Below are 23,203 nucleotides of genomic sequence, written 5' to 3'. Positions count from 1 at the left end.
ATCACTGTGAGTTTGAGGCCAGCCTGGGACTACGTAGTGAATTCCAGGTTAGCCTAAGCTAGAGTGAGACCTTACCTTGAAAAACCAAAAAAAAAAAAGTGCTCTGTTGTACAGCAGCTTCTGGTGAAGGGTGAATGTTGCTATTAGCTATATGCTGGTTAAATTAGGGATTATCTACCAAAGTTACAGTTTTAGCTTTAATGTATTTGTTTGTCTGCAAAGCCAAAGGATCCTGGTTCGACTCTCCTGGACCCAAGTAAGCCAGATGCACAAAGTGGCGCATGCATCTGGAGTTCGTCTGCAGTGGCTGGAGGCCCTGGTGCTCCCATTCTCTCTCTCTGTCCCTGTTTCTCTCTCTCAAATAAATAAATAAAATGTATTAAAAAAGGCAAGGCAATCTTTTAAAAGTAGTGCTATTGATCTCTAGATATGCAATTGGTACATGAAATAAAATGTTTTTACATAGCCGGGTGTGGTGGCTCACGCCTTTAATCCCAGCACTTGGGAGGCAGAAGCAGGAGGATCGCCAGTAGTTCAAGGGCACCCTGAGACTCCATAGTGAATTCCAGGTCAGCCTGGGCTAGTGTGAGACTCTACCTTAAAAAAAAAAGTTTTTACAATTTAGATGAAATTGGGTGCATTCAGGGTGGTATGGCCATAGTGTTTTACAGTTTAGACCTTATCTACTACTGTCTTCACTTTATTAATTTTATTTATGTATTTTTCCTATATATGTACTAACCTGGCCTCACCCTGTTTAGCTTTCAAGATCAGACGAGATTGGGCTCATTAGGGAGGTATGGCTGTAGACTATTTTTATTTTTTGTTTTTCTATGAATTAGAAAATTTGTTGTATGGACAAGTCATGTGTTGGTCCCCTCTCCCATTCCACTTCAGACCCTCCTAAGTGGGGTTAATGGTATTCACCATGAGGTTATGGATTATGAGTTATGAAAGCAGCAGTCATTGTGAGGGGGAAATGCCTTTTCACACTTTCTGGCTCTTAAAATCTTTCCACCCCTCTTCCACAATGTTCTTTGAACCTTGACAGGTGTGATGGTTTGATTCAGGTGTCCCCCATAAACTTAGGTGTTCTGAATGCTAGGTTCCCAGCTGATGGAGATTTGGGAATTAACGCCTCCTGGAGGGAGTGTATTGTTGGGGGCGGGCTTATGGGCTTTATAGCCAGTTTCCCCATGCCAGTGTTTGGCACACTCCCCTGTTGCTATTGTCCACCTTATGTTGGCCAGGGGGTGTTGTCCACCCTCTGCTCATGCCATTGTTTTCCCCTGCCATCGTGGAGCTTCCCCTTGAGACTGTAAGCCAAAATAAAACTTTTTCCCAGAAGCTGCTCTTGGTTAGGTGATTTCTACCAGCAATGCGAAACCAGACTGCAACAACAGGTGTGGTATAAGTCTATTTTAGTATTAAGCTTTCAGTAACTTCTGGATTTCTGTTTTATTTTATTTTATTTTTTAAGGCAGGGTGTCACTGTAGCCCAGGCTGACCTGGAACTCTGTAGTTCTAGGCAAGCCTTGAACTCAGTGATCCTCCTACCTCTGGCTCCCAAGCGCTGGGATTAAAGGTGTGTGCCATCACACCTGGCTGGATTTCTGTTTTGTATCTTCACTTTATAGATGAGGAAACTAATAGCCTTGAGAAATTCACACAGCTAAGACCTGTGACAGAATTTTGAATTCAAGGTTCACAACCCTTTTTTTCTTCTCTCTCTCTCTCTCGCACTCTTTTTTTTTTTTTTTTTGGTTTTTCAAGGTAGGGTCTCACTCTAGCCCAGGCTGACCTGAAATTCACTATGGAATCTCAGGGTGGCCTCGAACTCATGGCGATCCTCCTACCTCTGTCTCCCAAGTGCTGGGATTAAAGGCATGCGCCACCACGCCCGGCTCTTTTTCTTCTCTTGAAAATTTAAAAAGTAGCATCATGTTCTTGTAGATATTTCACAAAGCCCAAATTTCACAAAGGCAGAAGACAGATAAAATTAATTCTGTGGTAAATTGGAACAAGGATTCATGAGGGATAGTTATATTATTGATTTAATATGTTCACCTGCCCTTTTTTCTTTGAGTGAATTTTATGTCATTTCTGAGATTAAAGGCATGTGTCATCATGCTCTGCATTTGTGGCTTCTTTTTTTTTCCATTTGGGGCTTTTAAGGAGGCTTTTAAATTTGAGAATTAGGTTGTTAGGGTCTTTTGAATATTTAAGCATAAGTAGAATTTGGAAGAAAAAGAAAAATACCCTCACTGTCTCAGCCCCATGTTATAAAATTCACAAGGTTGCAAATGAAGAAGAGTGTATACTAAGAAGTGTGACAATAGAAGTATGTGGTTTGACTTATTATAGTTATGATGATTTTCCACCAATTTGTTGTTTATTTTTAAGGCCATAGGATTATATTTACCCAATATTTTATATACATCAGCTTGTTTAGCTGCCGTGTTAACCACTTTGGATTGGCTTCTTTTCTTACCCACATGTCTGGTAAGGCTGGGGGTCTGGTGGAGGCAAGGTGTGTCATGGTCATGGATTCCTTTGGGCCATTGATGTCTTTCAGTACAGTCTTTGCCTTAGTACATGTAACCCTGCCTAAGGTATTCATGTCTATTTCACCAGCTGTAAGTCATGTGGAATTGTCTGGAAAGGGCATGTCTGATTTCTATCTTGATCTTTCCCAGGCCTGGTTTGAACTCTGAGAATACTATTACAGTCTTTAGATCCTTCTTATTTTCAGGCAGAGGTTTTATTCTTTTTTTCTTTTTCCTTTCTTTCTCTTTTTTTTTTTTTTTAGAGGTTTTATTCTTAAGTGATTTTAGAGATGAACTTTGGAGAAAAACTCCAAACGGAATGATTTGTGACTAGCAGAGACTGAAATACTTTTTCCTTTTGGTAGTGCTATTGAATAATAATGCATGGTATGGGAGCTGGCCGTGGTGGTGCACCCATTTAATCCCAACACTCAGAAGGCAGAGGTAGGAGGATTGCTGTGAGTTTGAGGGCACCTTGAGACTACATAGTGAATTCCAGGTCGGCCTGGGCTAGAGCAAGACCCTACCTTGAAAAAACAAAGTAAAATAAAACAACAAAAACCAAATAAATAAATAAAATAGTATGTAATAATAATAAATGCCATCAAACTTTTCTTTTTCAGGCATATGGATCAGGCTGTGATATTGTTATTTTGGCAAGTGACTTTGAATGTGTTCAGATCATTCCTGGTGCTAAGCATGGAAACATCCAAGTCAGCTGTGTGGAATGTTCTAATCAACAGGGACGAGTAAGAGATTTAATTTCTTTATAAAATACCATGTAAATGTATATAGTAATCTTAGACTATTTTTTTTCTTAGACTATTTGTATACAATGTGTAAAGTGGCATAAAGTTGATAATGTGAGTTCTGCAGTTACTGGACTTGTTGAAAGATCTGTAGGTCTTACAGTCTTTAATACAGGTATTTTGCAACTGGCAAATTCTAGTAGCCCTTGAGATAGTAAAGTGGAAGTGTACTTTTATTTAAATTTAATTTTTTTTATTGACAACTTTCATAATTATAAACAGTATCCCATGGTAATTTCCTCCCCCCCCACACTTTCCCCTTTTGAAACTCCACTCTCCATTATACCCCTTCCCCCTCTATATCAGTCTCTCATTTATTTTGATGTCATAATCTTTTCCTCCTATTATGATGGTCTTGTGTAAGTAGTGTCAGGCACTGTGAGGTCATGGATATCCAGGCCATTTTGTGTCTGGAGGAGCACATTGTAAGGAGTCCTACCCTTCCTTTGGCTGCTAACATTCTTTCTACCACCTCTTCTGCAATGGACCCTGAGCCTTGGAAGGTGTGATAGAGACATTTCAGTGCTGAGCACTCCTCTGTCCCTTCTTCTCAGCACCTGGTGTCTTCTGAGTCATCCCAAGGTCACTGCCATTTGAAAAGAGAAACTTCTCTAACCAAAAGTGAGAGTAGCATTACTATATAGGTATGAACATTAAGAGAAGTGCTTACTGGGCAGTTTGGTGGGCATAGTATATACAGTTAGTCAGACATCAGCAGATGTTACACCCCTAGGGCTCATGACTACCGCTGTTGTAGGTTTTCAGTATTAGGAATGTATTTCCTCCCATGGAGTGGGCCTCCAGTCCAATTAGAGAGCCATTGGTTTCCCCCATAACAGACATGCCACTGTTGCATTCATTGGCTCATTTGGCCTGGCTGGCCAAATTTAAGGTTTGCAGTGTCCACTGTTGAGTATCTTCATTTCTCTCTCTCCTATTGAACTGCATGCAACTTAGCTTTTTCCAGCTTTCTGTCAGCTGGTCTATAGGGAGGAGGTATTCAGCAGGATTTCTCAGTGATCTTGCAGCCCAAGTATGTGAGTCTTCAGCCAACAGGGTCTTACCATCTATTCCTGGTAGAAAACCAAGGGCTTCGGCAATGGCTCTGTAATGTTTTGGGGTGTCAGTGACCTCCATGGTCAACAAGTCACTGGAAGGTATCCCATCCCTAGCACTGAAAATTTTCTAGTAATCTTTGGCTTCTGAGTGTTCCATTGTCCAAAAAAGTAGGTTTCCATATGACTTATTTATATCTTCTTAGATTTTGATTAGCCCTCCCTCCACCTTTCCTTTACTCAATCTCTTCCCCTGACCTTGCTGAGGCCTTTTGGTAGTATACTTAAAAAATATTTTTATTTATTTTCACCAAGGCCTCTTGGCATTATAAACAAAACTCCAGATGCATGTGCAGTTTGTACATCTGACATTAGACATTATGGGGGTACTGGGAAATTGAACCTGGGTCTTCGAGCTTTGTAAACAAGTGCCTTTTACTGCTGAGTCAGCTCTCCATCCCAGTACACTTTTTAAAAAAATGGCAAGTTTTATTTTTAGATCTCACACAATAGAAGTTACTTTGTTTCTCCACTATAAGGTCAGTGAAATCTTGTGCTTATTAGAAATACTTTATTTGCTAGGAGGTATGGTGGCACATACCTTTAATCCCAACACTCAGGAGGCAGGGTTAGGAGGATTGCTATAAATTTGAGGCCACCCTCAGACTACATAGTGAATTCCAGGTCACCCTGGGCTAGAACAAGATCCTACCTTGAAAAATGGAAAACTACAACAAAAACAGAACATTTATATATTTGCAAGAAGTTGGGAGAGAGAGCATGGGCGAGCACATGGGTATGGGTACATGGGGGTGCAAACAAACTCCAGACACATGTGCCACTTTGTAAATCTGGCTTTATGCAGGTGCTAAGGAATCTAATCCAGGCTGTCAGGTTTTGTAAGCAAGAACTGTAACAGCTGAGCCATCTCCCCAGCCCATAAGTACACTTAATTTTTTTTTTTTTTTTTGCTGGGCATGGTGGCACATGCCTTTGATCCCAGTACTCAGGAGGCAGAGGTAGGAGGATTGCTATGAGTCGAAGCTAGCCTGAGACTACTGTGTAAAATCCATGTCAGCCTGGGCTAGAGGGAGACCCTACCTCAAAAAACAAACAAAAATAGTAATTTTTTTCTTTTATTATTTATTTATTAATTTTTTTTGTTATTTTTGTTTCTTTATTTGAGAGAGACAGAGAGGGACAGAGAGAGGGAGAGAGAATGGGTGCACCAGGCCCTCCAGCCACTGAAAACAAACTCCAGACGCGTGCGCCCCTTTGTGCATCTGGCTAACGTGGGTCCTGGCGAGTTGAGCCTCAAACCGGGGTCCTTAGGCTTCACAGGCAAGTGCTTAACTGCTAAGCCATCTCTCCAGCTCAATTATTTTTCTTTTAAATAGAAAGAGAGGGAGCATGACAGGACCTCTATGTGCTGTAAACCAACTCCAGTTGCATGCGCCTTTTGCATTTGGCTTTACATGGGAACTAGAAATTGAACCTGGGTTACTAGACTTTGTAGACAAGCACCTTAAACATTGATCCATCTCTTCTGCTCTGGGAAGTACACTTACTTTTATCTTCTTTACTTAACACTCCTTATGTCTCCCCGATAGCATCAGTTATTTTCTTTTTGTTTTTGGTTTCTTTTTTTTTGTAATGAGGGCTCACTGTTTTGCCCAGGATGGCCTCTGACTTTTACCCATAGGTGATCCTTCTGTTTTCTGCAATAAAATTTTACGAAGAAGTTTAGCGAGTTGTTAGTATCTAATGTAATGCCTATCACGTAATAGATGCTTTATAATGTCTATTAATTTAATGAAAATTTGTTGAGTGATGATTTTATAATTTCTTTTAGATTTGAAACAAGATTTATTTTGAAAAAGTTAAAATTTTATCTTAAGACTGCTCAATGGTTAAGGCTCTTGCCTGCATAGTCTGATAACCTGGGTTTGAGTTCCTAGCACCTATGTAAAGCCAGGTGCACAAGATGGCACATGCATCTGGAGCTCATTTACAGGGGCTAGAGGCCCTGGCATGCCCATTCTCTCTCTCTCTTGTTCTATACCTGCCTGCAAATAAATAAAATATTAAAAAACTGTAGTAATTTAAATGATCTTAGTGTTCTAGCAATTGTTCTTTAGTGGATAACAAATTTTATCAAGATATGTTAAAATTGAACATCCCAGGAAATAAATAGTAACCATGCTTATTTATGCTGAACAATAACTTATGTTTACTTTATCATGTCATTTCTCTTCCCCATTCTGCTGCTTGTATCAGCCTTTAATATTTATGTAAAGTTGCTGCTATTTGATATACTTGACCTAGTCCTGAAACACTAAGTTTTCTGATATTTTTTACCTCTTGCTTTTCTGATTTGCTTCTCAGGTTATTTTTTTCTTCTTATGCATTGCTTATACTTATTTTATAAAACACTGAGGTCATTTCTTTAATTTTTTGTTACTCTTCTCTTTAGACCGAACAAGGTAGCTTTATGACTGCCTAGAGGTGTATGATAGTTGTCAGAGATCAATTTTAACAAATTACTCAAGTGCTTATGATAATCATAATTAAGACATTTTCCTGGGAGTAAAGATTTTTAAAGTTATAAGATGAAACTGGCAGAGATGAGAGGACTGCTTGAGCCCAGGAATTTAAGGCCATGATTGGCAACATAGCAAGACTCCATCTAAAAACAATAAAAGATAACTAAGTTATATAAGACATTATTTTTTTTTTCATAATAATGGGAAACAGAAAAACCTGTTTCTGTTCTCCTTACCTGGTTTAAGGTAAAGAAGGCAAAATTGGGATATCTTTATTGTTTTCTTTAATTTTCTTTATTTGTGAGAGGGGAGAGGGGAGAGGGAGGGGAGAGAGGGGAGGGAGGGGAGGGAGGGGAGGGAGGGGGAGAGGGGAGGGAGGGGGAGAGGGGGAGAGATTGAGAATGAGAGAGAGAGAGAGAGAGAGAGAGAGAGAGAGAGAGAGGAAGAATATGTATGTGCCAGGGCCCCCAGCACAGCAAATTACCTCTAGACTCATGCACCAAAACATGCATTTGTCTTATTTGGGTTTTGGGGAGTCAAATCTGGGTCCTTAGGTTTTGCAGGCAAGTGCCTTAACAGATAAGCCATCTCTCCAGCTCTCTTTATTGTTTTCATTGTGATGTTCTTTTCTTTTAATCCTTTATCCCCTGTCCTTGTGATGATAACTTTTATATTTGTGATGTTGTTTTAGCAAGACATTTGAAGTAGCTCCCCCACTGCTTACCATTGTGAGTGAAAAGGAATGTTAGATGTTACATACTGGTTAAAAGTCACTTTTTGGCATGAGTGCCTTAGAATCACAGTAGACTTTTTGACAGGCCTTAAGAGAACATAATTTGAATTTATGTTTGCAGGTTAACTAAGGTACACAGGTGCTAGAAGGGATGGCTATTGGTCTGTTTCCTAAAGTTGATTATCTCCTTGTGGAGAGGATAATGACTTGGATACTGTCCCTCAATGTATTACTGAAAATGGGCTGGGGTAGCTTCTACAAATAGAGGGATTTGTGGCCCTTCTTATCAGGTGATTACCTGGAACAAAATTGCCCTGGTCTCCAAGCCCTGCCTTAGGTCTTCTGGAGACAATGGTATCAACTTCTCTGATGGGCAGTGGACAGCTCAGTGATTTCTCCTCAGATCATTTTTTCTGTTCTTTTTTCTGGAATCTAGAATTCATTACTGCCGTTTTTCTGTAAGATAGTCTTAGAACCTGTTATCATTTGTCTTTCTTTATATTTCATGTTTTTTGTGTTATTTTCATTGGACTATACATATTTATGATAGAGTTGTGAAATGCATTTAATTGTTTATTTTATTCATGAGAGAGAGAGAGAGAAGGAGGGAGGGAGGGAGAGAGGGAGGGAGAGAGGGAGGGAGAGAGGGAGGGAGAGAGGGAGGGAGGGAGGATGGGCCCGCCAGGGCATTTAGCTGCTGCTAACGAACTCCAAAAGCATGCACCACCTTGTGCATCTATCTGGCTTACGTGGGTCCTGGGGAATTGAACCTGGGTCTTTGGCTTTGCAGGTGAGTGCCTTATCTGCTAAGCCATCCCTCCAGCCAGTGAAATGCATTTTTTTTGTCACTAAAGTTACTTCTATGTTTAAAATAATTCTTTTTTTTGAGGTAGGTTCTTGCTCTAGTGCAGACTGACGGGGAATTCACTCTGTAGTCTCAAGGTGGCCTTGAACTCAAGGCGATCTTCCTATCTCTGCCTCCCAAGTGCTGGGATTTAAGGCATGCACCACCACGCCTAGCCTTAAAGTGATTTCTTATTGTAGTAGCTACCTTTATCATTGCTATGGCCAAATACTTGATAAGAAATACCTTAAGGGAGGAAAGATTTGTTTTGGCTCATAGCTGGAGGGTACACGGCAAGGAAGGCATGATACAGAAGCTTGAGATAGGTAGATAGCTGATCAGGTTGCACTTGTAGTTGGGAAGTAGAGGGATGAGTGCTGATGCTCAGCTTGCTTTCTCTTTTATTTATTTATTTTTTTTGAGGCAAGCCCAACAGACTGGTTCCCCCCCCCCCCCCCCAGGTAGGGTCTCACTCTAGCCCAGGCTGACCTGGAATTCACTATGGAGTCTCAGGGTGGCCTCAAACTCACAGCGATCCTTCTACCTCTGCCTCCTGGGTGCTGGGATTAACTGCTTGCACCACCATGCTTGGCTCAGACTGGCCTTTTTTATGAGAAAGAGAAAGAGAGAGGGAGGGAGGGAGGGAGAGAGCGCGTGCACGACAGTGAGCATGAATTGGTGTGCCAGGGCCTCCAGCTACTGCAATCGAACTCCAGATACGTGTGCCACTTTGTGTGCATGTGTGACCTTGTGTTCTGGTGTCACGTTGTGCTTCTGGCTTTTGTGGGACCCGGGTCCTTAGGCTTCTCAGGCAAGTGCCTTAACTGCTAAGCCCTCTCCAGCCCAGGCTTTCTCTTTTTTCTTCAGGTGGGAATTCTAGCCTTTGGAATGGTGCTTTCCACATTCAGGGTGGGTCTTCCCATCCCACTCTAGAAACACCCTCACAGATATGACTAGAAATTTGTCTCCTAGGTAATTGTAGATCCTGTCAAGGTATATATTTATTTAAGAGAAAGAGAATGAATATGAGAATATGGCTGTACCAGAGCCTCCTGCCACTGCAAATGAACTCCAGATTCATGTACCACTTTGTACATCTGGTTTTATCTGGGTACTAGAGAATTGAATCCAGGCCACAGGGCTTTGCAAGCAAGTGCCTTTAGCTGCCGAGCCATCTCGCCAGCCTCAGAAAAGATATTTCTAAGCTGGCATGGTGGCATATATCTGTAGTCTCAGCACTTAGGAGGTAGAGGCAGAAGGATGTTTAAAGTTGTTCTCATGAAGTTGATTGGAATTGCACTATATATCACTAGTTCACACATTAACAGAACAGTTCTCTTTATTTTTACCATTTTCTAAGTATCAGTGCTGTGTTTACTGTTTTTCAGGTTGCAGCTTCATATGGTAATGCTGTCTGTATTTTTGAGCCCCTGGGCATAAATTCTCATAAGAGAAATAGTGTAAGTATTAATGGATAGTAGAACTCTTGGAATCTGATTAGTTTTTATTTTATCTTTTAAATGTTATTTTTAGTTAACTTTAGAATCTAGTTATAATAGTAATAAAGGCTCTTTAAGTGCTGATGTGAAAAGTGAACTGTTGGTAAATACCTTTTAGGAACCCAACTGTCTTTATTTTTCATTTTTTTTTCAAATCCCCATTTTCATTTATTATTATTAACAGTATATTTTGTATGGATACATCATGTGTTGGTACTCTCTTTTCAATCTTCCCTGCTCAGTTCTGCTGGGGACCTTTCTCAGTGGGGTTGTAGGTATTCCCCATGGGGTTGCAGGTTATGTGTTGTGGGAGCAACAGTCAGTTTTTTGGGGGAGACAGTGCCTCAGGGCATGATGTCTCAACCTGTGGCTCTTAGAGTCTTTCTGCTTTCTTTTCTGCAAAATTCCCGGTGATGTGGTGGGTGTGTTTTAAGTCTTCCTCAGTGATGAACTGTTAGGAGCCTCTGGATCTCTGCTTTGGTTGGTGTTGAATATCCTCAGGGTCTGGCTCCTTCACCTTGGTGCTAAGTATCAGGTTCACTATGGAGGCAGCACTCTTGCTCACCTTCCGAATTCCTCTATGGTTTTTAGCTGTGGTTTGGCTGAAGTGCTAGGGGTAGTTTATCTCCTCATATTTCACTAACTTCTGAAAAACAAAAACAGATTCTCCAATGGAGAGTGAAGTCAGCATAGTTTAAATGGGATTAGCATTATTAATTTAGGAAGAATTTGATGTAAGTAGCCCCTCTTTTAGCCAAAGACTAGTGAGAGCTTCATATTGGAGAGCACTATCAATTTTTTTTTCATGTTTTTTAAAATATAAAAACAAGGGAAGGGGGCTGGAGAGATGGCTCAGTGGTCAAGGTGCTTGCCTGCAAAGCCTAATGACCTGGGTTCGATTGCTCAGTACCTATAAGAAGCCAGCTGCACAAAGTGGCACATGCATCTGGAGTTTATTTGCAGTGCCTGGAGGCCCTGGCATGCCCATTCTCTCCGTCTGTCTCTCTTTATCTGCTTGCAGATAAATAATTTTTTAAAAAGGCTTAGAGAGCATAATCTTTGTTTCCATAGGATTCTGACCTGGTTTCCAATTCCAGATATGGGTTTCTTTGCACTGGCCAATCAGAAAGCTATTGGTTATCCACCAAGGCTGTGTGACACTATTGCACTGGCATGTACATCCTGTCAGGATGTTTGTTTCTGAGTATCTTAGACCTCTGGTTGCTCAGACTGTTGTTGGCCACTTTCCTCCAGTAGCTCATGTAGTATTTTCTAGCACTAGATGAGAAACCCAACTTCCTAGAATATTGCTAATTGCCTTTTCCTGTGTTGAGGTCTATACTAGTCTGAAACACCCTATTTTTTGCCCAGGGTTACTAACTAGTTGTGGTTATTTGATTCAGGTGTCCCCCATAAACTTAGGTGTTCTGAATGCTAGGTTCCCAGCTGATGGATATTTGGAAATTAATGCCTCCTGGAGGGAGTGTATTGTTGGGGGCGGGCTTATGGCCTTTGTAGCCAGTTTCCCCATGCCAGTGTTTGGCACACCCTCCTGTTGCTGTGGTCCATCTTATGTTGGCCAGGGGGTGATGTCCACCCTCTGCTCATGCCATTGTTTTTCCCTGCCATCGTGGAGCTTCCCCTCGAGCCTGTAAGCCAAAATAAATCTCTTTTTCCCAGAAGCTGCTCTTGGTTGGGTGATTTCTACCAGCAATGCTAACCGGACTGCAACAGTAAAGTGGTACCAAGGAGTGGGGTTGCTGCTAGACACCTGACTATGTGGCTTTAGCCTTTTGTAGCTGATTTTCAAGAGGAATGTGGAAGGAGTTGAAACCTTGGCCTAAGAGATGCCTTGCAGTGCTGTAAGTACAGCTTGATGGACAATTCTGGTCAGAGCTGAAAGACCTGAATGCAGTAAGAACTATGGACTGTGAGGTTTGGCTTATGAGGGTGAGAAAGAGCTTTGCTTGGACTGGGCTAGCAGTTTGTGTAGAAGCTTGCTCTTGTGCCCATGTCCTGAGAAGTTGTGCAGGGTTGCTTTGCGTAGAAATGAACTGGTGTGTGCAGAGGGATATGGCACAGAAAGAAAAATCTTTGGGTGAACTGTTGCCCGTTCAGCTGCAACTGAGAGATTACAACCTTTGAGACTGGGCTAGCTGACCTGCGCTGGGGCAACAGAAAGAATGTCGACTCTTTTGAAGGGGCCTGAGTGCTCAAGGAGTGTCCTGTTCTTCAAAGTCTGCTTTATTCCCCCTGGATTAACAAATTGGCACCCTACCTGGTATCGTGGAGTATAAGAAATGCTGGAAAGAGGGTCATTGAGTTTGCAACACGGTCTTGTGTTTTGGAAATGGCCATGGGCAGTGTGAAGCAGGTTTGTTGGTTGCCTGCATAGAGACCCCATGGGGCCATGAGGATGAACCGTGGCTTGCAGTGGAGACCCAGTGGAGATGCCGGGACCATGAGATGACTGCTGAGGAGCTGCTGGCCCCGATGTTTTCCAGGACTGTGAGGAGCCTAGCTGGAGGGGCGGAATTGGAATGCCAGAGACTTGTTGCTGGTTAGAATTATCGGACTTGAAGACTTGTCACTGGCTAGAGTTGCTGGACTTGAAGCTACAGAGTTTGATGTTTGCCCTGGTTGTTTTAAATCTTGTATTGGTTGAATGTTTCTTTGCTATGCCCAATGTCATCTTTTGCAGTGTGAATATTTATTCTGTGCCATTAAGGGTTTTTTGAGGTTATATTTTGGTATTATGGCTCAGTTAAAGATCTTGAACTATGGAGATGTATGAACATCATTGAGATTGATAAAAACTATGGGGACTTTTAAAGTCAGACTGAATGCATTATATTTTATATCATGTATGGATATCAGTTTATGGGGGCCAGGGGTGGAATGTCGTGGTTTGATTCAGGTGTCCCCCATAAACTTAGGTGTTCTGAATGCTAGGTTCCCAGCTGATGGATATTTGGAAATTAATGCCTCCTGGAGGGAGTGTATTGTTGGGGGCGGGCTTATGGTCTTTGTAGCCAATTTCCCCATGCCAGTGTTTGGCACACCCTCCTGTTGCTGTGGTCCATCTTATGTTGGCCAGGGGGTGATGTCCACCCTCTGCTCATGCCATCGTTTTTCCCTGCCATCGTGGAGCTTCCCCTCGAGCCTGTATGCCAAAATAAATCTCTTTTTCCCAGAAGCTGCTCTTGGTTGGGTGATTTCTACCAGCAATGCTAACCGGACTGCAACACTAGTATAAGATATGTTTCCTGTTTTAATCCCTTTTCTTTATTCTGCATTTATTATTTGAGAGATAGAGATATATAGATAGATAGATAGAGACAGAGAGAGAGAGAAAGAAAGGGCGTGTTAGGGTCTCCAGCCACTGCAAACAAACTCCAGATGCATGTGTTACCTTGTGCATCTTGCTTACCTAGATACTGGGATTTGAACCTGGGTCCTTCGGCTTTGCAGATAAGCACCTTAACAGCTAAGCCATCCCTCCAGCCCCTTTACCTTTATTCTTTTTTCCTTTTCAATTTTTTTAAAAAAATTATTTATTTATTTGAGAGCGACAGACACAGAGAGATAGACAGGTAGAGGGGGAGAGAGAGAATGGGCGTGCCAGGGCTTCCAGCCTCTGCAAACGAACTCCAGACGCGTGCGCCCCCTTGTGCATCTGGCTAATGTGGGACCTGGGGAACCAAGCCTCGAACTGGGGTCCTTAGGCTTCACAGGCAAGTGCTTAACCGCTAAGCCATCTCTCCAGCCCATCCTTTTCAAATTTTTATTAACAACTTCCATGATTATAAAAAATATCCCATGGTAATACTCTCCCTCCCCCCACGTTCCCCTTTAAAACTCCATTCTCCATCATATTCCCCTCACCATCTCAGTCTCTTTTATTTTGATGTCATGATCTTTTCCTCCTATTATGATGGTCTTGTGTAGGTAGTGTCAGGCACTGTGAGGTCATGGATATCCAGGCTATTTTGTGTCTGGGGGGAGCATGTTGTAAGGAGTCCTACCCTTCCTTTGGCTCTTATATTCTTTCTGTCACCTCTTCCGAATTAGACCTTGAGCCGTAGAAGGTGTGATAGAGATATCACCATATTCAGCACTCCGGTAACTTCTTTCTAGCACCATGATGCCTTCTGAGTCATCCCAAGGTCACTGCCATCTAAAAAGAGAAGATTCTCTACCAAAAGTGAGAGTAGCATTAATATATAGGTATGAATATTAAGAGAAGTGCCTACTGGGCAGTTTGATAAGCATAGTATACACATTTAGTCATACAGCAACAGACATTACAGCCCTAGGGCTCATGACTACCTTTGTTGTAAGTTTTCAGTATCAGGGATGTGTTCCCTCCCATGGATTGGGCCTCCAGTCCAATTAGAGGGCAGGTGGTTTCCACCATGACAGATGTGCCACTATTGCACCTGTTGGCTCATCTGGCCTGGCTGGCCAAATATAAGGCTTGCAGTGTCCACTGTTGAGTATCTTCACTGGTGATTTCTTTTTCTCCTATTGAACTGCATGCAGAATGGCTTCTTCCAGCTTTCTGTCAGCTGGTCTACATGGAGGAGGTGATCAGCTCAGTTCCAAGAGGATTTAACAGTGGCCTTGCAGCCCAACTATGTGGAGTCTTCAGCAATAGGGTCTTACCATCTATTCCTGGTGGGAAACCAGGGGCCTCGACAATGGCCTATAATGTTTTGGGGGCATCAGGGACCTCCATGGCCAACAACTCACTGCAAGTTATCCCATCCCTGGCAGTGAAAAATTTCTAACAACAATCTACAGCTCCTGAGTATTCCATTGTCCAAAACTGGAGGATTCCATATGATTTATTTATATCCTCTTTGATTTTGATTAGCCCTTCCTCCACCTTTCCTTACTCAATCTCTTCCCCTGACCTCACTTAGACCTTTTTACCCCAATAATCTGTTCTTCTACTTAATATATACAATATCATCTTCTTGGGTATCCCTGTCCCTCCCTCCCTGTCTATTCCCTTTATATTTCCTTTCTACCTTACTGGCCTGTGCTACTGAGTGTTCTTCCTACTCACACAGAAGTCCAATCATCTGTAGCTAGGATCCATATAAGAGAGACAATATGTGACATTTGGCTTTCTGGTCCTGGGTTACCTCACTTAGTATAATTCTTTCCAGATCCATCCATTTTCCTGCAAATTTCATAACTTCATTTTTCTTTACTGCTGAGTAGAACTCCATTGTATAAATGTGCCATATCTTTGTTATGTACTCATCAGTTGAGGGATATCTCTGCTGGTTCCATTTCCCAGCTATTGTGAATTGAGCGGCAATAAACATGGTTGAGCAGGTATTTCTAAGAATGAGATGAGTCCTTAGGATATATGCCTAGGAGTGCTATAGCTGGGTCATATGGTAGATCTATTTTTAGCTCTCTTAGGAACCTCCACACTGATTTCCACAATGGCTGGACCAGATTGCATTTCCACCGACAGTGTAGAAGGGTTCCTCTTTTTGCATGTCCTCTCCAGCATTTATGGTCATTTGTTTTTATGATGGTAGCCAATCTGACAGGAGTGAGATGGAATCTCAACATAGTTTTAATCTGCATTTCCCTAATGACTAGGGATGGAGAACATTTTTTTTTTTAGATGCTTATATGTCATCTGTATTTCTTTTGAGAACTCTCTATTTAGGTCCATAACCCATTTTTTTATTTGGCTTGTTTAATTTCTTATTTAATTTTTTGAGTTCTTTGTATATCCTAGATATTAGTCCTCTATCAGATGTATAGCTGGCAAAGATTTTCTCCCATTCTGTAGGTTGCCTTTTTGCTTCATTCACAGTGTCCTTTGCCATACAAAATCTTTGTAATTTCATGAGGTCCCAGTGGTTAATCTGTGGTTTTATTGCTTGAGCAACTGGGATTATATTCAGAAAGTCTTTGCCAAGAACAATATGTTGAAGGGTTTCCCCTACTTTTTCCTGTATCAGCTTCAGATTTTCAGGTCTGATGTTAAGGTCTTGAATCCATTTGGACTTAATTCTTGTGCATGGAGAGCAAGAAGAATCTATTTTCATCCTTCTAAGCTACATATCCAGTTTTCTCAGCACCATTTGCTAAAGAGGCTGTCTTTTCCCCAGTGAGTATTTTTGGCATTTTTATCAAATATCAGGTGGCTATAGCTACCTGGACTTATATCTGGGTCCTCTATTCTGTTCCATTGATCTACACGTCTGCTTTTGTGCCAGTACCATGCTGTTTTTGTTACTATGGCTCTGTAGTATAGGTTAAAAGCAGGTATGGTGATACCAACAGCCTTATTTTTGTTGCTCAGTATTGTTTTAGATATTCAAGATTTTTGGTGATTCCAAATGAATTTTTGGATTGTTTTTTCTATTTGTGTGAAGAATGCCATTGGAATTTTGATGGGGATTGCATTAAATGTGTAGATTGCTTTTGGTAAGATTGCCATTTTCACAATATTGATTCTTCCGATCCAGGAACAAGGGATGTTTTTCCATTTCCTACTGTCTTCTGTAATTTTTTGCTTGAGTGTTTTAAAGTTTTCATTGTAGAGATCCTTTACTTCCTTGGTTAGGTTTATTCCAAGGTACTTTCTTTTCTTCGATACGATTGTGAATGGGAGTGATTCTCTGATTTCATCCTCTGTGTGTTTGTTGTTAGCATATAGGAAGGCTACTGATTTCTGTGTATTTATTTTCTATCCTGCTACATGGTTGTAGGTGTTTATCAGCTCTAGCAGTTTGCTGGTAGACTCCTTAGGATCCTTTATGTTTAGAATCATGTCATCTGCAAATAATGATAACTTTATCTCTTCCTTTCCAATTTGTGTCCCTTTTATGTGTGTCTCTTGCCTTATTGCTTTGGCTAAGACTTCCAGTATTATGTTAAATAAAAGTGAGTACAGTGGACACATTTGTCTTGTTCCTGATGTTAGTGGAAAAGCTTCCAGTTTTTCCCCATTTTGTAATTTGTTGGCTCTAGCCTTGTCCTAAATAGCCTTTATTATATTGAGATATGTTCTTTCTACTTCCAGTCTCTGTAGGACTTTTATCATGAAGGGATGTTGGATTTTTGTCAAATGCTTTTTCTGCATCTGAGATGATTGTGTGATTTTTTTATCCTTGAGTCCATTCATATAATGTATTACATTTATCGATTTTCATATGTTGGAATATCCTTGCATCTCTGGGATAAAGCCTACTTGGTTGGGGTGAATGATCTATTTTGATATATTCTTGTATTCTGTTTGCCAATATTTTTTTGAGAATTTTTACATGTGTGTTCATGAGGGAGATTGGCCCATAATTTTCTTGTTTTGTTCTATGTTTGCCTGGTTTTGGTATCAGGGTGATGCTGGCTTTGTACAAGAAGTTTGGTTAGGATTCCTTCTTTTTGTATTTTATGAAAAACTTAAGAAGCAATGGTATTAGTTCCTGAAGGTCTGGTAAAATTCACCAATGAATCCATCTGGGCCTGGGGATTTTTTGTTGTTGTTGTTTATTTTTATTTATTTATTTGAAAGCAGCAGACAGAGATAGAAAGAGGCAGATATAGAGAGATTGGGTACCCCAGGGCCTCCAGCCACTGCAAACGAACTCCAGATGTGTGTGTCCCCTTGTGCATCTGGCTAATGTGGGTCCTGGAGAATCAAACCTCAAACCTGGCTCCTTAGGCTTCACAGGCAAGGGCTTAACCGCTAAGCCGTCTCTTCAGCCCTAGTTGGGAGATTTTTGATAATTGCTTGGATCCCCATACTTGTTATAGGTCTATTTAAGTGATGAATCTCATCTTGATTTAATTAGGTAGGTCATATCAATCAAGGAAATCATTTCTTTCATATTTTCATACTTACTTGAGTATATGTTTTATATATGTTTTTTAGTATGTCCCTATGTTTTTTTGAATTTCTCTGCTGTCTGTTGTGATGTTGCCTTTTTCATCTATAATTTTATTAATTTGTGTCTCTTCTCTCTTTCTTTTGGTCAGATTTGCTAAAGGTTTATCAATCTTGTTTATCCTTTCAAAAAACCAACTCTTTGTTTCATGATTCTTTGGATTTTTTTTTTTGGTTCTTTTTCATTAATTTCTGCCCTACTCTTTATTATTTCTTCCTGTGTATGATTTTCAGTTTGCCTTGTTCTTCTTTTTCCAAGGCTTTAAAGTGAAGCTTTAGGTCGTTTACTTGAGACCTTTCTAATTTCTTAATATAGGCACTTATAGCTATAAATTTACCTTTTAGGACTGCCTTCATTGTGTCCCAAAGCTTTTGATATGTTGTATTCTCATTATCATTTTACTCTATGAATTTTAAAATTTCCTTCCTGATTTTTTTTTTTTTTTTTTTTTTGGTTTTTCGAGGTAGGGTCTCACTCTGGTCCAGGCTGACCTGGAATTAACTCTGTAGTCTCAGGGTGGCCTCGAACTCATGGCAATCCTCCTACCTCTGCCTCCTGAGTGCTGGGATTAAAGGCATGCGCCACCATGCCCGGCCCTTCTTGATTTCTTCATTGACCCTTTCATCATTTAGTAGTGTATTGTTGTTTAGTTTCCATGTGTGCTGTATAGCTTTTCTTGCTATTGATTTGTAGTTTGATTTGTGGTCAGATAGAATGCAAGGAATTATTTCAATTTTCCTGTATTTAAGATTTGCTTTGTGTCCTAATATATGGTCTATTTTAGAGAATGTTCCATGTGCTGCTGAAAAGAATGTATATTCTTCAGCATTTGGAGGAAATGTCCTGTATATATCTGTTAGGTCCATTTCTTCTATGACCTCATTTAATCCAAATGCCTCTCTGTTTTTTCCCTGGATGACCTATCAATTGATGAGAGTGGGATGTTGAAGTCACCCACTATCACTGTGTTAGGTGTTATCTGTGACCTTAGTTCTAATATTGTTTGTTTGACGAATTTGGGAGCCCCCATGTTAGGTGCATATATGTTTAGGATGGTAATGTCCTCCTGTTGGAGTGTGCCCTTAATCAATATAAAGTGACCTTCCTTATCTTTCTTGACCAATGTTGGACTGAGGTCTCCCTTGTCAGATATTAGGATAGTAACCCTTTCTTGGTTTCTAGGCCCATTTGCTTGAAACACTGTTTTCTAACCTTTCACCCTAAGATAATGTCTATCCTTTGTAGAAAGGTGAGTTTCTTGGAGACAACAAATTGTAGGATCCTGCTTTTTAACCCAGTCCGCAGACCTATATCTTTTGGCTGGGGCATTGAAGCTATTGATATTAAGTGATATTACTGAAAGGTGTTTATTTATTTTTGCCATTTTTTTGGTAGTTGTTCTGGTTTTACCTTTGTTTTCTTGTGTTAACTAGTATTTGATTATTGTTTATTTTTTCCAGGTTCTGTATATGTGTGCTTTTCTTTCTCTTCAGCATGGAGGATTCTTTCAAGTATTTTCTGTAGAGGTGGTTTTGTCTTCAAATATTACTTTAGCCTGCTTTTGTTGTGAAATGTCCTTATTTCTCTGTCTATTTGAATGGATAGCTTTACAGGATAAAGTAACCTTGGTTGACAGTTGTTATCTTTCAGAACTTGAAATACATCACTCCAAGCCCTTCTGGCTTTTAAAGCTTGTGTTGAGTAATCTGCTGTGATTCTGATGGGTTTGCCTTTGTAGGTAACTTGATTTTTCTCTCTAACTGCTTTCAATATGTTTTCTTTGGTTTGTATGTTTGGTAGCTTAATTATAATATGGCAAATAGAGGTTCTTTCCAGGTTTTGTCTGGTTGTTCTCTTAAAGGATTTCTGTGTCTGCATTGGCACCTCTTTCCCAATTTGGGGGAAGTTTTCTTCTATGATTTTGTTGAAAACACCTACTATGCCTTTGGAGTGAAATTCTTCTCCTCCTACTCTACCCTGAATTCTTATGTTTGTTCTTTCCATAGTGTCCTGAATATCTTGAAATTCACATTCATACTTTCCTATTAGTTTGTCTTTCTCTTTGTTGGACTGTATTAGATCTGCCACCTGGTCTTGCAGTTTAGATATTCTCTCCTCTCCTGCATCTATTCTACTGTTGAGGTTTTCTACAGAGTTTAATATTTCATTAACTGTGTTCTTCATTGGTAGTAATTCTGACTGGTTTTTCTTAATTATTTCCATTTCCTTATTTATGTCTAGTATTGCCCACTTTATTTCATTAAATTGGTGTCCTGTGTCTTCTTTGAATCCTTTTATTTCCTTTTTTATTCCTTTAATTTCCTATTTAACTTCTTTGAGCATGTTTATTATCATTCTTTTGAAATCTTTCTCAGGCATTTCCTCTAACTCATCCTCACTGGAGGTCATTTCTGACTCATTAATACTTTTTGGTGGAGTTATACTGTCTTGATGTTTGGTATTTCTTGTGTTATTATATATCTACTTTTGCATCTTGGATTAATTTAATGCTTGGATTTTCTAGTTAGCTGCAGCATTATTAGATGTGTCAATCAATCTGATGTTATATATCTTCAGGGTAGGAGCTTAAGGTGCTAGGTGTGGCTCTCAAGACTCTCAGAGTATCTATAAAAGTGATCCTTGATATTGGATTTTCCTGCTATAAGAGTATTCACTTAGGCTGGTTGGAACATAATACAGGCAGATTCTAAAATTTAAACAATGTACACTTTCAATGAAAAACAGCACGGAGTATTTATGCAAGAGTAGGTATTATGACAACCAGGTCCTCTAACAAAAATCACTGTCCCTTAGGGTGTGTGGTGCCCCACACCCTTAATTAATCCTGTCAACAAGGAGGTTAAAATTTTTGGTCTGTTGAGGGTTCAAGTTGGCTTGTGACCAACTGTGACCCTTCTCTAATGTTCAACAGAAGAGGAAGCAAAGCCACTCTAAATCAAGAAGCAACAAATAACAAGCCCCAAATATAGCTTATTTAACAATGGCAAATCTGCCCATCCATCAGATTTGACCTATAATTTATCCTGATATGGAAGGTGCAATTAGCCCTTCCTGTTCAGGCCTATATACCAAGCTTATTTGGCGGGTACTGACTTGGCGTAATCCTAGTTCCCTTTTGGGATGGTTTTGGTCTCAGTTTTGCTGCGCTCCTGCCTGGGTCCCTCTTTGGTGCACCTGAGTTCAAGCAGGCTGGCTGGGCTGCTCTGGTTGAGGTGCTAGTGCAGTGAGCTCCTCCCCAGGTCTCTGGTGCTGTGAGCTCCTCCCCAGGTCTGTGGTGCTGTGAGCTCCTTCCCAGGCCTCTGGTGCTTGCAGGTGCTTGTGCCAGGGTTGGGGGAGGGGAGGCTGTGGATGGTGGCTCTAGTTCTACTGCTGGTCTATGTGATCCTCTACCTTGTAATCTGCTCCTCCGTTGTTCCCTGCGGTTCTCCACCTTTCTTGAGTGCGAAGAGCTCCAGTGTGAGTGGAAAATCCTCTCACCTGGCTTTTCCTGTGGCTCAACCGGGACTTGGAAGCTGTGGTTCTGTGGACCTGGTGCTGCTGCTGGTGGAGCTGCTTCTGCCTGCCTGTGCGGGCTCTGGATCTTTCCTACTTTTCTGCTGCCATTGGTAATTTTATTATGTATACCTCACTTTTTAGAAGAGTGTATTTTGCTTTTTTTTTTTCTTTTTCTCCCCTAGGCTGCTGTGGTGTGGTTCCTATGCTGCCATCTTAACCACAAGTCCCCCTTTTCTTTATTTTTAACAGAGAAGGCACAATACTTTTTAAAATTCTATAAGGGCTCCATATTTCTTTAGGATTAAAAGTCTAAAAGCTTTACAATTGACTATAATCTTCCTTCTCCTAAGCCTCACACTTATTCCACCTCAGATTTCATTTACTGCTCTTGCCCTCTCTGGTTCCACCCCATTCATAGTGATATTTTACTGTTCCTCAGTTACATGCCCCCTTTGGGGATTTTGAGTTGGATGTTGTCTTTGAAATTTCTTCATCCAAATTGCTTTTTTAAAAATTGGAATGTTGGGGCTGGAGAGATGGCTTAGTGCTTAAGTGCTTGCCTGTGAAGCCTAAGGACCCCTGTTTGAGTCTCGATTCCCCAGGACCCGCGTAAACTAGATGTACAAAGGGGCGCTTGTATCTGGAGTTTGTTTGCAGTGGCTGTAGACCCTGGCATGCTCATTCTCTCTCTCTTTCTCTCTCTGCCTCTTTCTCTCTGTTGCTCTCAAATACATAAATAAAAAGAAGCAAAAAAAAAAATCTCTATTGTTTCAGTGCCTCTCATGGAACTGGCCTCTTAAAAAAAAAAAAAAAAAAGGAATGTTGGGCTGGAGAGATGGCTTAATGGTTAAGGTGATTACTTGCAAAGCCAAAGGACCCAGGTTCAATTACCCAGGACCCATGTAAGCTATATGCAGAAGGTGGCTCATGCATCTGGAGTTTGTTTTCAGTGGCTAGTAGTCCTGGCATGCTCATAGTCTCTCTCTTTCTTTCTCTTTCTCTGTCTCATAAATAAATAGTAATGTTTATCCCCTTATCATTCATTCTCCCCCCCACCTCTTTTTTTTTTTTTCCTTGAGACAACATCTCACTGTGCAGCCCAGTCTAGTCTGGCACTGGGAGTATCCTTTTGCTTTGAATTCCTGAACAATGGGGTCATTACACATGTGAGCCATCATAGCAACCCTGCTTATCTATTTTAAACTTTTTTCCCATAGCATTTACCTTGTTTACTTGTTTATTTATTGTTTACAATTAGAATGTAAGTTCCTTATGAGTGGGCAACTTATTTTTTTATTCATTGATGTATTTTGGTTACTTAGATTAATATGTAGTAGCTGGGCATGGTGACATACTCATTTGATCCTAGCACTTGGGAGGCAGAGATAAGAGGATTGCAGTGAGTTTGAGGCCACCCTGAGACTACATGGGCTAGAGTGAGACCCTATCTCAAAAAACAAAAAGGAAAAAGAAAAATGGCATTTCCCTGATTATAAAATACAAAACATTTAGTTGGGCATGGTGCCGCATGCCTTTAATCCCAGCACTCAGGAGACTAGAAGGATTGCTGTGAGTTTGAAGCCAGCCTGAAACTACATAGTGAATTTCACGTCATGGAGAATGAAAATGGATGGGCCAGGGACTCTAGCCATTGCAGATGAATTCTAGATACATGTGCCACCTTGTGCATCTGGCCTTACATGGGTACTGGGGAATTGAACCAGGGTTGTTGGGCTTTA

The 23,203-nt window shown here is 40.8% G+C and overlaps 1 protein-coding gene across 6 annotated transcripts in view; it reads left to right on the top strand.

Moving 5' to 3' along the window:
* The window catches only part of Dmxl2 (Dmx like 2), a 174,092-nt gene that overhangs the window by 11,443 nt on the left and 139,446 nt on the right, over positions 1 to 23,203 (top strand). For 5 of the 6 annotated variants that reach the window (XM_045160205.1, XM_045160202.1, XM_045160203.1 and 2 more), the window contains exons 2-3: positions 3,170 to 3,295; positions 9,919 to 9,990. In XM_045160205.1, coding sequence (XP_045016140.1) covers positions 3,170 to 3,295; positions 9,919 to 9,990 — 198 coding nt within the window. The remainder of the gene's footprint in view (positions 1 to 3,169; positions 3,296 to 9,918; positions 9,991 to 23,203) is intronic. The other variant, XM_045160206.1, reaches the window with a different exon arrangement.

Source organism: Jaculus jaculus, chromosome 10 (genome assembly GCF_020740685.1).
Source record: "Jaculus jaculus isolate mJacJac1 chromosome 10, mJacJac1.mat.Y.cur, whole genome shotgun sequence".
Lineage (NCBI taxonomy): Eukaryota > Metazoa > Chordata > Mammalia > Rodentia > Dipodidae > Jaculus > Jaculus jaculus.
This window is presented reverse-complemented; position numbering and strand designations above follow the sequence as displayed.